At 32.2% G+C, this 13,327-nt stretch overlaps 1 protein-coding gene across 1 annotated transcript in view; it reads left to right on the top strand.

Moving 5' to 3' along the window:
• Positions 1 to 13,327, top strand: part of LOC117232420 — a 139,842-nt gene that overhangs the window by 84,286 nt on the left and 42,229 nt on the right. Inside the window, exon 3 of the mRNA XM_033491775.1 lies at positions 3,237 to 3,350. Within this exon, the coding sequence (XP_033347666.1) occupies positions 3,284 to 3,350 (67 nt within the window). The 5' untranslated portion in view covers positions 3,237 to 3,283. The remainder of the gene's footprint in view (positions 1 to 3,236; positions 3,351 to 13,327) is intronic.

The raw sequence follows: 13,327 nt of genomic DNA, 5'->3' as shown, positions 1-13,327 counted from the left end.
CTCGCACGCTTCACAATCATAGTTTAACCAATTAGAAATGATGCGCGCACACACACACTCTTACTACTGCCACCTCTGCAATAAATTTAATCGACGTACTTGACAATAATTATCAATATTTTTCTACGCATTAAAATCTTTCTACGTCAATATTTATTTCAACAAAATTATCAACTTCATTTTTAAATTTATGTAATATCATTTTATGGTTTTATGGCATTTTTTACCAAATCTTTATGAAACGAACAGTTATCACGAAAACTAACAATTATATAACGTAATAAAATTGTCTTTTATACTGCTATTTGTATCTTTGTTTCTATTTAAATGAATTTGAAAAAAATAGAAATGCAAATTTAAAAATGAATAACATAGTGGTCAAGAGTATCTTAACTGCAAGTTTACATTGTAACAACACGAAAAGTTCAATGCAGTGAAATAGAATACACTTATTTGTAGTAGTTTCCACCAATTAAAATTTAATTTATGTATTTGTTGAGAATTGTGGATCTTTGAAGCCGAAACAATGTTATAGGAACACTAAATTTATACTGAGGATAGATATTAGAATAGTAATATATTTATTTTACGGACAATTTCTTCATCGATACACACTTGCACGCGTCTCAGCACTTTCTTCTATACCCGACTGTTAACCGACTGAACAGTTTACATTCCTTTGTTTTCGAGACGCTGCGCACACACATACCTCCACACACTGATATTCACATACAAGTATCTCTACTACGCATTTAACCCAGTCCAGCACAGAAAATTATACATATCTCAACAGTACTAATAAGAAAATATTTAAGACATGCCAGTACATATAAAATATAATAAGGAAAAGGAGGAATATCACATCATTAGAAATACCTAATCATAGGAGAATTTCTTAAATACTTTTATGCAAAAACTCAAGAGAGGGGTCGAAAATGTAAATAATAAAAGCCGTAAAATATTGTTCAACAAATATTTATATTATGCTTATAAAACTTAATACTATTATTTATAGAGTTTACAATACTGATTGTTTACTTTTATTCAAGTATAGTGATCTTCTACATTTTCTCGCAGCATTATTAACATTTAATCGGTTTAAGAACAGAATTTAGAAGAGGAACAACGAAAGTAAATGAACGATGCTTGAAAAATATTCCAGTTCTCATATTGGTTAGTAAGTTCTTTCCTTTAACGTGTCATCTCGAAACTAAAAAAAACAAAGTTTTATCATTTCCTGTGTATCATCTCCGTCTTCCTTCGTTCAATTTAAAATATTTAGTTATAATTTCGTAATAGACTGCACATTATAACATTACTCTAAACGTAAAAGACACTTCAAATATTTCAACGTATTTTGAAAAATGAGAAAATGATTGATGAGGACATTTAGATAGGACCTTATTTAAGGAGGAGGGGAGGGGGGCAGTTACGTGCTTCAATGGAGTCACGATACAAAGTATAATATCGCGACGAACTAAATAAAAGGCAAGAATATAAGAAAAACTACAAACTAGAGAACAATAAATTAAATAAATTAATAATTGCACCTATATATACAGAGTGTTGCACGTAATTTGAACAATTCACTATCACTCTGAAACAGATGAAAAGATAAAAAAGAATTTCATTAGACGAAATTAAACAGTATCATGTAATACATGGTTTAGTGTGCGTGATCATTCCGTAAGTGCCTTTCGAATACCTTCAGATTATCTACATTCTTCAAATAGAATTGTTAAATTTTTATACACCGATCGATGGATCTTTTATTCTTCATAAGAAAAGAATGAAAGACGATTAGTTTAAAAAATATCTCAATATAAATTTTGTAAGACTTTGCACTATAGTGGTTACGGAAAGACGCGGAGAAATACTCTTGTGTTCATGTTTTCCTTGTCTTTCATACACTAAATTTGACAAAATTAAAATTACAATATTTTTTCAAACTAAGCGCCAAACGTGGAGAATCAAAAAGCACATCGATTTACCTATCAAAAACTTTAGAATTCTATTTAGAAAGGTATAAGCGACGTATACATTTTTAAAACACTACATCTTTGGCATAAACACTTTGTCGACACATTTAATTCTGCTTTATGAAATCTTTTCCCATCTTTTATCGTTTCAGAATCGCGTGGTCACAATTGTGTGAGACACTCTGCATATTTAAAGAGGAAATTTAAGTTATCGTTCTGAATATGTATAACTCTTTGAATGTTTCATTTTTGTTGTTGCGTCATTAATAAAATAAATATAGGCGAGAAGTTTAGAAACTATTTTGTTTGCTTAACGGTCTTCTTCGGGAAATACTAAAAACACGTTTATTGTAAACCATTTACGATAGTAAAATTCATGTACAAAAATATTAACCCACTGTGTACCACTACCGTCCCATCTTCACGAATGTCACGTTGTACACACACGTCGCACTAGTCGTTAGGGGAATAATATAATTAATTTTAATGCGAAGCATTTAAGCATTACTTGCAAACAAATTTTGTTACGAGTCTCCTACTAGTTATTCACCTTCGATGTCAACTATTTTGTGGTTACTTCCAACATAATTTCATATGTATATTTTAGTATTTTTACGTGTTCAGATTGTAATGCATTTTTCCCCTGTTCACTTTTTTAAATATAGCACGATGTGTTTTTATTAATGAAGCACGCTACATTTATCGCAAGAACTTTTTTCTGAAAATAATATAACTGAATATTAGATTTCAAGCTTTTACGATGGTAGGGATGTCATGTATTGAAACCAGTTTCAGGTCTGCTCTAAAGAAGTAGACTGCAATGTTTACGAAACGTTGGCGCAAAGTGCAAGTGTAATATTGACACGACTGTTCCCGTGAAAGCAATAACATGACAATATGACTGAATAGGGTTCAGATTTTTCCAATATAATCATGACAGTCGCGCCAAATTATAGCGCTGACATAATTTCAAAGTGTTTTATATAACACGCGCAATATACACATTGAAGTTTCTTGCGGTAAGTATAGGAATACTTTTGCGGGCCACTGTATGCAGTTCGCTAGTCAGATAATAAAGTAAGCTGGAATGTTGATGAAACCAATGTGCAATGTTCGGGCCAAAGCGCAACATACTAATAAAAACATAATTGAAATCCGGACAACCTCAGAAATGTCACCCAAGTATCGTAAAAGTTTGATCTAAAAGCTTACTTCGTTAACGATTGTACACATATCTTATCGTGTTGGTTTGTTTAGGGCACGTGATAAAAATCGAACTAGAGCTGAAGGAAGCTCCGGACGACATGATCGTCGGATCGACACCATTCAAATTGGACGTCACCGGTGAAATCAATTCGACCTATCCAGATGGTGAGTTCAAAAACCCAAGAGACAAACCCTCGTTATTTGTACATAATTCGAAAATCACGCTTGGTCCGCGATTCGCTTCGCTATTTCAAATTGAGAAATTGCGGAAGATCGAAGAGACAAGCGTACATATCTTTAAATTTTACCGTAGGGAAATCGACTTTTTCACGTTTTATTGAACCAGCACGTTTAAATAAGCGAATGTGTCCCTATACAGATGCGTATCTATTGTACAGAAAATCCTAACTATTGAAATATCTTTTCTTTCTTTTTAACGTTTTCGTTCTCTTTCGTGTCATTATATACCAGACACTAATGCGCACAGTATTCATGCTAAAATAACAGGACAAATATGAAATTACAGAAAGGGCATGTCGACGTATGTTAGGAAAAGTGGCACGTTTCATTTGTCTTGCGACGACTAGCACATTTCAGTTTACTACGAAGAAAAGTACGTGTCATCGTTTTCACTGATAATCAACATGTATGTAATGAATCGCTGTGCGATTCGTCAGATATATGTTTTTAATTGCGCAATGCACACGAGTGACATTGCGCGATTAGAAACATATCAATACGTACGCTGCAATGTCGCTCATATGCATCGATTCCCAACACTCTTGACAGCCACGGCGATTATCCGAATGATTAACTCAAGTAATTTTTCTAGAATGGTTACCGTGAAATAAATTTTATGTGCTAAAAAATGTTCGACACTATGAATAATTTAAATAATATCGTTAGAAACACAAATACAAAATTTAAGTGTTATGGCATAGTAATACGCTAATACCCTCATGACACGACATATACGTCCCGTGTTATACGGATTTCGCGTTATACGAATACAAGAGCGCAAAGAGCTATGACTAAATAAATATGAAGTCTTTTTTTAATATGACAAAACTGTTCTACAATACACAACACTGTAAACAATCCCTCCTTATCACAAATGAGCTAATACAAAAATGTGCTTCGAGTCAATTCAAAGACGCGCACATTTTCATATCCGATATGAGCCATTTCCAGAAACTTCTCAAGTCGCGTTATACGGAGACAGTGGCGCAATTTTTAACGCACGTTGTAGGCGACCGACTATAAATATCAATCTATTTCAGCTTTCACGGTGAAATATAGAAAATTTCTAACTATAATATGTACAGGGTGTCAAAACAGTCTTTGTCATGGCTTTGGGAGGTGATTCTACGCTGTTGGATCGGTGGAGACCTGTTAAAAAATTGGACAGTAAAATTGATCTCGATCATGATTTCCGAGGTCAAATATTTTCTATTGCATCGTATAGAATTCATCACGAGGAATAAAAAACTGAAGACATCACGCGTCGCAAATAACCTGTTCTCCTAGAAAAAAAATATTTAAAGCTTCATTAATCCTTAAATTATTCATATTTTAAAGCCAGACACAAAATAACGTCAATGTTAATATCTACATAATCGTGAATTTTCAAATTGATTTTATTTACTTGCTAAAGTCAGTTATGAAGTAACTCGGGCTTGTCCAAGCAGTTCTGATCGAACCTCTTTGTTATGAGGCGAGAATTTCTTCCAATTTTCTTCCTAACGTTCTATACCTTTTAACTTTCTTAACATACAGCGACAAAATTTTCGTCGGGCGACATAATTCATCCTACGAAATTCTTGCGCACGATTAACCTTGTAAGAACCTTGACATTCTTCGCGCATTATTCTTCTCACTGCTTCGCGTGAAATCCTTCCTCTCAACAGGATATTCTTCGCAAACGCATCAATGGATATATATGTGCACAAACTATAATTTGCTTCGCTTAGGCCAATGAACACGAGGACCGTCGAGTGAACAGTTAATGTATCAATCGTTTATCGCTGAAGTTTTTGGAAATCACAACGATCTGGAACTTCTCCTCGACGCTGCGATCTTCTAATAATTTTTTTCGATTCATTAGCAACACGCTTTTTGAACTTTATCGCTTCTTATTGTATCTACTATATTTTATAATATTATTATTGTATTACTTTTTATTCACTTTGTTGCTTACATTATCTTTTATTTGTAATATTCGCAATTATCGCAATATAATAAATAACCATTTGCATGCGGCTGTCACGCTTGTGAACACGTTTCCATTGTAAATGGTGAATTTATGTTTTATGTTCTAATTCCAGAGTTGAACATTCTATTGAGGCCAACGGAAATTTTCAGGACTATAGTTTTTCGAATAATCGATTTCTCTTTTCGATTCAGAGATACTAAGGACCTTTCCCATTCCTTTGTATATTACCTTTCTTCTAGTATAATTATTTTTGTTTATTAAATTAGCACTACCTTTTGACTTTCTTGAATTTTCGTTTGTGCTGCAACGCCTGTTTTTCTCTTTTCTTTATAATTAAGGTATCATAGACAATGAAATTTTCCTCCACTTCAAAATGTTCATTTTCTGAAGTTGTTTCGTGTAAATGAGCAGTTCTGGCTTCCTTTGAAGAATTCGAAGTCGGATTTGAGAGCGTTCGATCCGAGTTTCGTCCCGTTTCACAGCGAACGCATGAGCTTCTCGACCAATCGTCATTCCCATAACGTTCAGTATTTTTAAAATGGGTATAAAATCTTCATTAAAAATACTAACAGTGAAAAAAGTAGCAATGTTAATGATCCGCGTTTCTGTATGTGTTTCGGAGCAAAAGTCCATATCAAGGAACTTAACGATTCGTTATTATTCTGAATTTCAGAACCCAAACATCGTTCTAATAGGGTATTTGCAGACAAACTTTCATAAACTGGCTTTATAACTTTCAATACATCGTCATTTGGAGGAGGATTTTCATGGACAAATTCATCAATAGTGCGCTCAGCCACAGCTTTTTGCTTTTTGTTCGATTTGTTCCGGTCGGACCAGCTTAGTTGCCGCGTCACCAAAATCACTGTAACTCGGTAAATAATTGGAATTTTGAAAAAATCCTTTTGAGGACATATCCTTGAATGTGTAAACTTTGGAAATATAAAAAGAAAAAATTTTCGATTTTATCCAATTTCTAGACTAGAATATCCCCTTAATTTTTCAAAAGTTCGTCTTTCTGTCTTATCTCTTCGCTCAGCTTTGAGCGAATTTGGCTATATTACGTTCGCATCACATAATTTTCTTATTTGCAGATTGCGTTCTTAGCGTAGCAATGCGAAGTAAAAATCTTTGGCATGAAAATTTCGCGCAGGGCACAAGCTCCTCCTATCCGCCGGTTTTGTCATGAGAAATCTCTACAAGGTCGGCTATCGAAATTCCTGTCGAGCTCATTTAAGTAACCAGTACGTCGCATTACTGTTAGGCATTCGTTAGAATCTTAGATCTTGCTTCGTTAGAATTCAAATTTAATTAACTCAATTTAATATCCTACATAAGAAAACAAACGAAAAACGTGAAATTACGTACCTTAGCTTTCGAGTTATAGAAGGAAATTAAAGAAAATGTTTCAAGTTTTCGCCTCGTTTCCTTAAAGGAAGCCTGTTCCTTAAAGCACCATCGTAAATTGCTAGGATGGACCCATTGTATGATCACCATGATCTAAATCCAAGTTTTTGTTTTCGGGGTCACTTAAAATCCACCGTGAACTTAACGTAAGCGAACAATGTACACGACGGTGAGAAAAGATGCAAAATGGATTTGAGATTATTCGAAGAATACCTGGTGTTCTCGAGCGAATACGAAATACGTGCATGAATACGAAATTAAGACATAGGGCAAGGTGTGTTGAGGTACGAGATAGACACGTTGAACGTTTTCTTTAAACATTCATAACTTGAAGAGTGAAGCATGCAGGACATATAGAAAATATAGAATATAATAGTCGAAAATATAGAATAAAAATTTTTTTTTTAATTTTTCCATCGAGACAACGATCCGTTTAAACGAGACGAGATAAAGTGCACGCGTACCGAGCGAAAATTCAAAGTCGATTTTCTCGAAAACAAAGTCTCAAACGAAAAATTTTTATTCTGTATTTTCGACTTCTTTTTTCGCGTAGAATCACCCCCTTTCCGCTTGTATCACCAGTTACCAGCCACCCTGTATATTCATAAGATGTTTCTTAGTTATTTTCGTGTGTAGATTTACTTCCTGAAGTATTGACTAATGTATTATGAAACACCCTGTATAAAGTGGACGTAAATAACGAAAACAATAATTTTTGTTATAATGCCGAAAATCAGGATTTCGATGTGTCCATATTTTGCATAATTCAATGTTTGTAAATGCACTTTTCTCACGATCGCAGGATAATAGGAAGAAAGAAAGTTGAAATGCAAATTCGAATAAAAAATGGTAGAAAAAATGAAAATACGAATGTTCTGACAATCATTCTACAATATCTATCTTTTTTTACGCGTGGAAATTTTTTAAATACACTTTTCGAAAGAAAGATGAAATATTAAAAGAAAATAGGTAGGAAGTGGTACAAATGAACAAAGATAAAGACAAAGTTAGTACATTTGTCAAGCAGCGTTATATTGTGCACGCTATATTCGAGCACGAGTATTGTTGGAATTACAGGAAATAAGTAAGGCTCAGGAGCGTACAAAGAACGGAAGCTTACTGGATTTTGAGTGATTTAGCAAGTAGGTTTTTATTGCTGCCTCTTGCACCCTTCGTGTAGATCCGCACACTACGATTCACTTTTGCATAGTCTCCCTTGGTAGACGCTCTCCGTGCTTTCATTACCTTCGTGGTTAGAAGGAGTTTTACAGAGCCGGGTAAAATTTCAAGAAAAAATATTTTCAATAGTGTTTTAAGTAGTAGTTATTCTGTGATTCGAAGAAAGTAATATTTTAAATAGAAAGTGAGATATTGGCAAATAAAGCATATTCATTTTGATGAGTTAAAGAATAAGATAAAATATTTGAATATTTTATTATATTCTGAATAAGTATTTAAAATATAATTTATTTCTTGAAAATAAAAATAAATTGGCTACAGAAATAATAATATTAAGACGTATACATGTATATAGCCACTTTCCTTAGACTGCCCATTAATAAACGAGGATACTTTCTCACGCAACATGAACATATGCGAAATTTTGCTGATAAAAACACATTAACTGTTTTACTACATTGATACAAGGTGGGACAAAAATTCCTGGATGTTTTCTATGGTAGTAATTATAATAACGAAGTAACAAAAGAGCGAATGAATAAATTAAAAACGAAAAGATTATAAATTAAAATAAACGCCTATATTATACGTATGCGATAAAGTAACATGTCGACAAAATGTCGATTTTAAACTCACTGCACTGATTGTAGCAGCAGCGAAATTGATACTCAAATCGCGTTGACAAGTGTTAAAACAGTTTTCCATGTACAATTATTTATTGGTTGCTATGTAACGTGCAAATAGCGTCTATACCGTAGCGTAAATACCAAATCCGATATTGATAACTTGTCGCACAAATATCGTATGTTCACTTTTTGTAAAATTTGAGGTTTCATATGCAGCAAATAGTTTTTGACTGGCTTTTTATGGTATATAAAAGTCACATTTACGAAGTATCATAAATTTATTCAAAATAATATTTTTATTTATTGTATGTTCCTCCATCTATTAACAATTCATTGAATTTTTAAAACTGTTTTTCTCGAGAACACTGCAAATGGACACACAATATTTGTGCATTTAGCCATCGATACAATCTTCTGTTAGAGCGAGCCACAGTTAAAAAGGTTAAAACGCGCGTAGAAACTATAACATTTGTCAACTAAATGTATTTTCTTTTTAAATCTGGATATCTCTTGCAAAGTTTGACGAATCTCTGAGAGCCGCATAGATTCTCGATATTTGGTATAATAAAGTTTAATTAAAGCAAAATCAATAGTTGTGTTACGACTCAGCTATTTTATTTCATCAACAAACCCTAAAGTTTACGTGACAGTCGCGTCGCTCGGATTATTCTCACGAACGCGCAATTTCAAACATAACACTCGTTCTGGCTCTACTTGTGGAGGCATTTTGAAGATTTTAAAAACATCCCTATTTTTAGCGAATTATAAGCTTATTGTCTTCCTCGTTTCATACTATTTTTTATTGAAAAATGTTACTATTTCTAATAACTTGGGATGGCTTTCATCGGATATATGACGTATTTATGAAATATTATTTATTTATTTACAGAAAATATAGAAAACGATAACTCCAGTAATAATAATAAGCATAAAGACTATATTTTCGGTTATAACTTGATTTACTAAAGCTTATTACTATGAAACGAAAGAGTATTATTTTATACATTTTGAAACTCGTTTTCGTGTGTTGGAGGAGGTGGGAATATACAAAATTGCAATCTTACAAAGATTCTCGAGTTATAGAGGTTCAACTTACTAAGGTCCAACTGTACCTTATACATTATACGTATGCGCTATTGATAAAAAATATGTGGACATAATATTATTTCAATATTAAAAATAGGAACACTTATTGTTGGGATTTTTTATCCACATGTCACGATATTCGATTGAACTTCCTTTTAAAGGTTAATACGCGATAAAAATATCGCCATCTTAATATCGGCGTCTGTTTGAGTGTCAAATTATATATATATATAGATACGATGAAGAAAATCTTTCCAAATTAATTAAGAGTCTATCGTGATTCTGGCAATTATATTTCAAATTAGTAGCATTTCAACAAATTATGTATTTCATTTTAATATATCATCGATAAGATTTTAACTAAACAGTTTATATTTCATATGACATTTCCATTGGCTCCAGAAGAAGATAAAAAGTAGTGCTATTAATTTATATATCTTAGTGATATTCATTATAAATAATGATATTGTTATTATAAACCGACCAAGGTTTCCACATACTTATAAGCAGCAGTATATATACTTAATGGTAAGTTAAGTGCTAATGTATGTTCGTAAACTAAATCGTATCGTGACTGATACATTAATGAACATGCAAAGCTTTTGGGCTGCTCTTCTAAGGTGCAAAACTATGCTGACCGGTTTAGTAATGCACTATCTGGTTCTGTAATGCAGAGACCAGATGGGAATTGAGACTTGCAAGAGAAGGTTATAACGTAAATGAGCGCTTTCTAAATGAAAGTAGAAATTTCAGGTTTATAGATCGGTTAGCGTAATCACATCCTAAAATACTGTCATTTATTTTCATAAGCACATAGCTTTTCTTGTGTTTTTATTCGTTCTATGAATATGTGCCAATGGTACGTGAATTATTATTACATGGAGCCTGCATGACATATCTGTTTGCCAAAAATTGCAAGTGTATTGCAACATAAAACAAACCGTAACTCAAACCAAAGTTATATTCAGCATGTATTATAGTTGTACATGAAAGTATTTGAACACTCCCAGAAACTTTTTATATATATTACACAAAACATTTTGAAATTCATTAGCATTGTAACGAGACACAATTATTGCCGTTATTCGGAGCATTCATTCTGCAAAGAGCACCAGAGAATTTGCACAGTCAATTATTTACTATACCAATAAACCACAAAGTACACCTAGTAATACCATCCTTGGCACTAATTGTATACTTAAAACTGTTATTCATATCTTCATATGCTTACTAAGTATTTACAATAAATTATTTACAATAAATAAGGAAAAAATATACAACAAAAGTTTTTCCTCCGAAGCTTACTTTTCGAGAAATTCAAGTTCGCAAATTTGTTAAGTATATTTGAATTTGTCTGATTACCGACTGGTTATAAGTTAAATCATCGATAGGATGTTATAATAGATGCGAAAATAACTAAGAAACGTAGAATAAAATTTTTCTGTTTAAAGCTTCATTTTCAAGAAAATAGAGCTTGAACATGTTTTCTTACGAATCAATCTGATACACGCGCACGATAAATTTTCAAAATTATTTTTCTCGTAAACACACCGTCTTATGAAAAATTTGTATTCCACATTTTCAACTTATTTTCACGTAGAATAACCTCCTGTCAATTATTTAGTCCTGCCCAGTTCGGAATTAACCATGTTCAGGTATATTTGATAAATTTTTAAACTCTATTTTTTTTAATACTAAGCTCCGAACGAAGATATTCTCTTCTATATTTTCTTTTTATTTTTTCATAAGAAGTTACCCCATGCCCGCTTCTACATAACTTTCGGCCACACCTTGTATATTTTTTCGGACACGGTTATACAAGACCATATACAAATGTAATTCGAAATTTTTGCTGTTATAATTACGATAGATGTGTTTCATTACAGTGCTAAGTTAGCACTGCTAATGAAATTTTAACAAGTTTCACATAATGCACAAAATACCTATTCATAAAAATATTTTCTTGAGCCACTGTACATTTAAAATTTGGATATATTCTGTTTAAATTGTCAATGTGTAAAAAATTTATACAGAACTTGTGAATTTTACGAATCGACTTGATGAGGAAGCTTGTTACATTTTAGACTAATTTTCTTAAGAAGTTATTGAAGAAATACAACTTTATGTGATATACTTAAATTTGTCTCGTTACTGCCTTTAACAGCACATAAGATCATATGATCTCATTTAGAAAAGTTATGGTCACCTTGATCGTTAGTGTCCCACCAACTAATTGTCAGCTGCCACAATAGTTCCTCTTTCTCTAAAATAACAATAACTGCTTATAAGTTACGGTAAAATTATGTTCTAAAGATCTATCGCTTCTCTAAAATTTGTTTATTCTAATTTTAAATTCGCAGCAGAAGCGTTGTGTGTATAACATGGTTTATACTGTAACATGAAGCTGCATACTGATTGCTACTTGACTGGAATATTATCTATACTAATACGTATTTAAATATATGTATGTATATGATAACCAAATTGCAAATGTTTATGCAAACTCATATTTCTATGAACATGACTAAAGTAATAGAACCTAAGCAGAAATTTCTTTCGTCTATTAAATCTTGTAATAAATATTACACTTTGGATATTTTATACATTTTTGTATATTTAGTGTATCCTGTAAATTTTCTATAAATGCATAAACAGTCTAATGACCTTATCGTTTGAATCTTATATAAATGAAAACTGCAAAACTATAATAAATCATTGCGAAATAAATACAATAACCTTTCCATATAAGGTTTTCATTACCTATTGTAATCAACTAAATATCATTGTATCTTTAATTTATATCGATCGTCTAACGATAAATTAGTTTACCATCGGAAGTTGAATTATTCAGGGAAGCACAGATGTTCTGTACAGTACACCTTTGTTATCTCCTGTGCCATGAAATTACATGCTGATTTAGCAAGGTCTTTGTTAACAGAAGCATCACGGCGCACTGCAGTACATACTACAATACGTATGAAGATATACCATTTCAAACCACTGCATGCAATTCGATAGTATTTTCCGTGATGAGAAATATTTATTTCTTTTGGTATCAAACATTTGTGAATAGAGCTCGTGTGAGGTTTGTTTCAGTTTAAGCATCGAAAGAATTATGGAACCTTTTAATAGGTTCTATTTAAAACATGGACGTGAAATATTTTTAGAACACTATCTCGCATTATAAGTTCCGATGAGAACAGCTAAAGAAAAGTTCTTGAAACTAAACGTTTTAATTTAATAATAGAACAGATAGTTTGTTCACTAATGTAAAAAAAAGTTCTCAATTACCATAACAAATATTGAATAGTATTCAATGAATAGTTAATTTGTTAAATTATTAAATTTGTTATTTACGAAATAGTTAATAGTTAAATTGATATTCTGAATATGTTATTTATTTCTAAAGTTTACTAATTATGATATTTTCTATATATAATAGTTCCTATTTAAAAGGAACAGATAGGAGGCTAAGGCCGTTACTGAATACTATCACGCTGAATAGAAAGAATTAAATAGGATAATAAGGACTCTGTTTCACCTGCAACTAGTCGCGCCAGACAAAATATTTTATTATGGGACTACTGTTGCAAATGAATTTTTATCACGTTTGGAACGCAACGGCTCCCCTG

The sequence above is a fragment of the Bombus vosnesenskii genome, unplaced genomic scaffold (assembly GCF_011952255.1).
Source record: "Bombus vosnesenskii isolate JDL3184/JDL3185 unplaced genomic scaffold, Bvos_JDL3184-5_v1.1 scf7180000013288, whole genome shotgun sequence".
NCBI lineage: Eukaryota > Metazoa > Arthropoda > Insecta > Hymenoptera > Apidae > Bombus > Bombus vosnesenskii.
The sequence above is the reverse complement of the archived record's forward strand: the minus strand, read 5'-3'. Positions and strand labels throughout refer to the sequence as shown.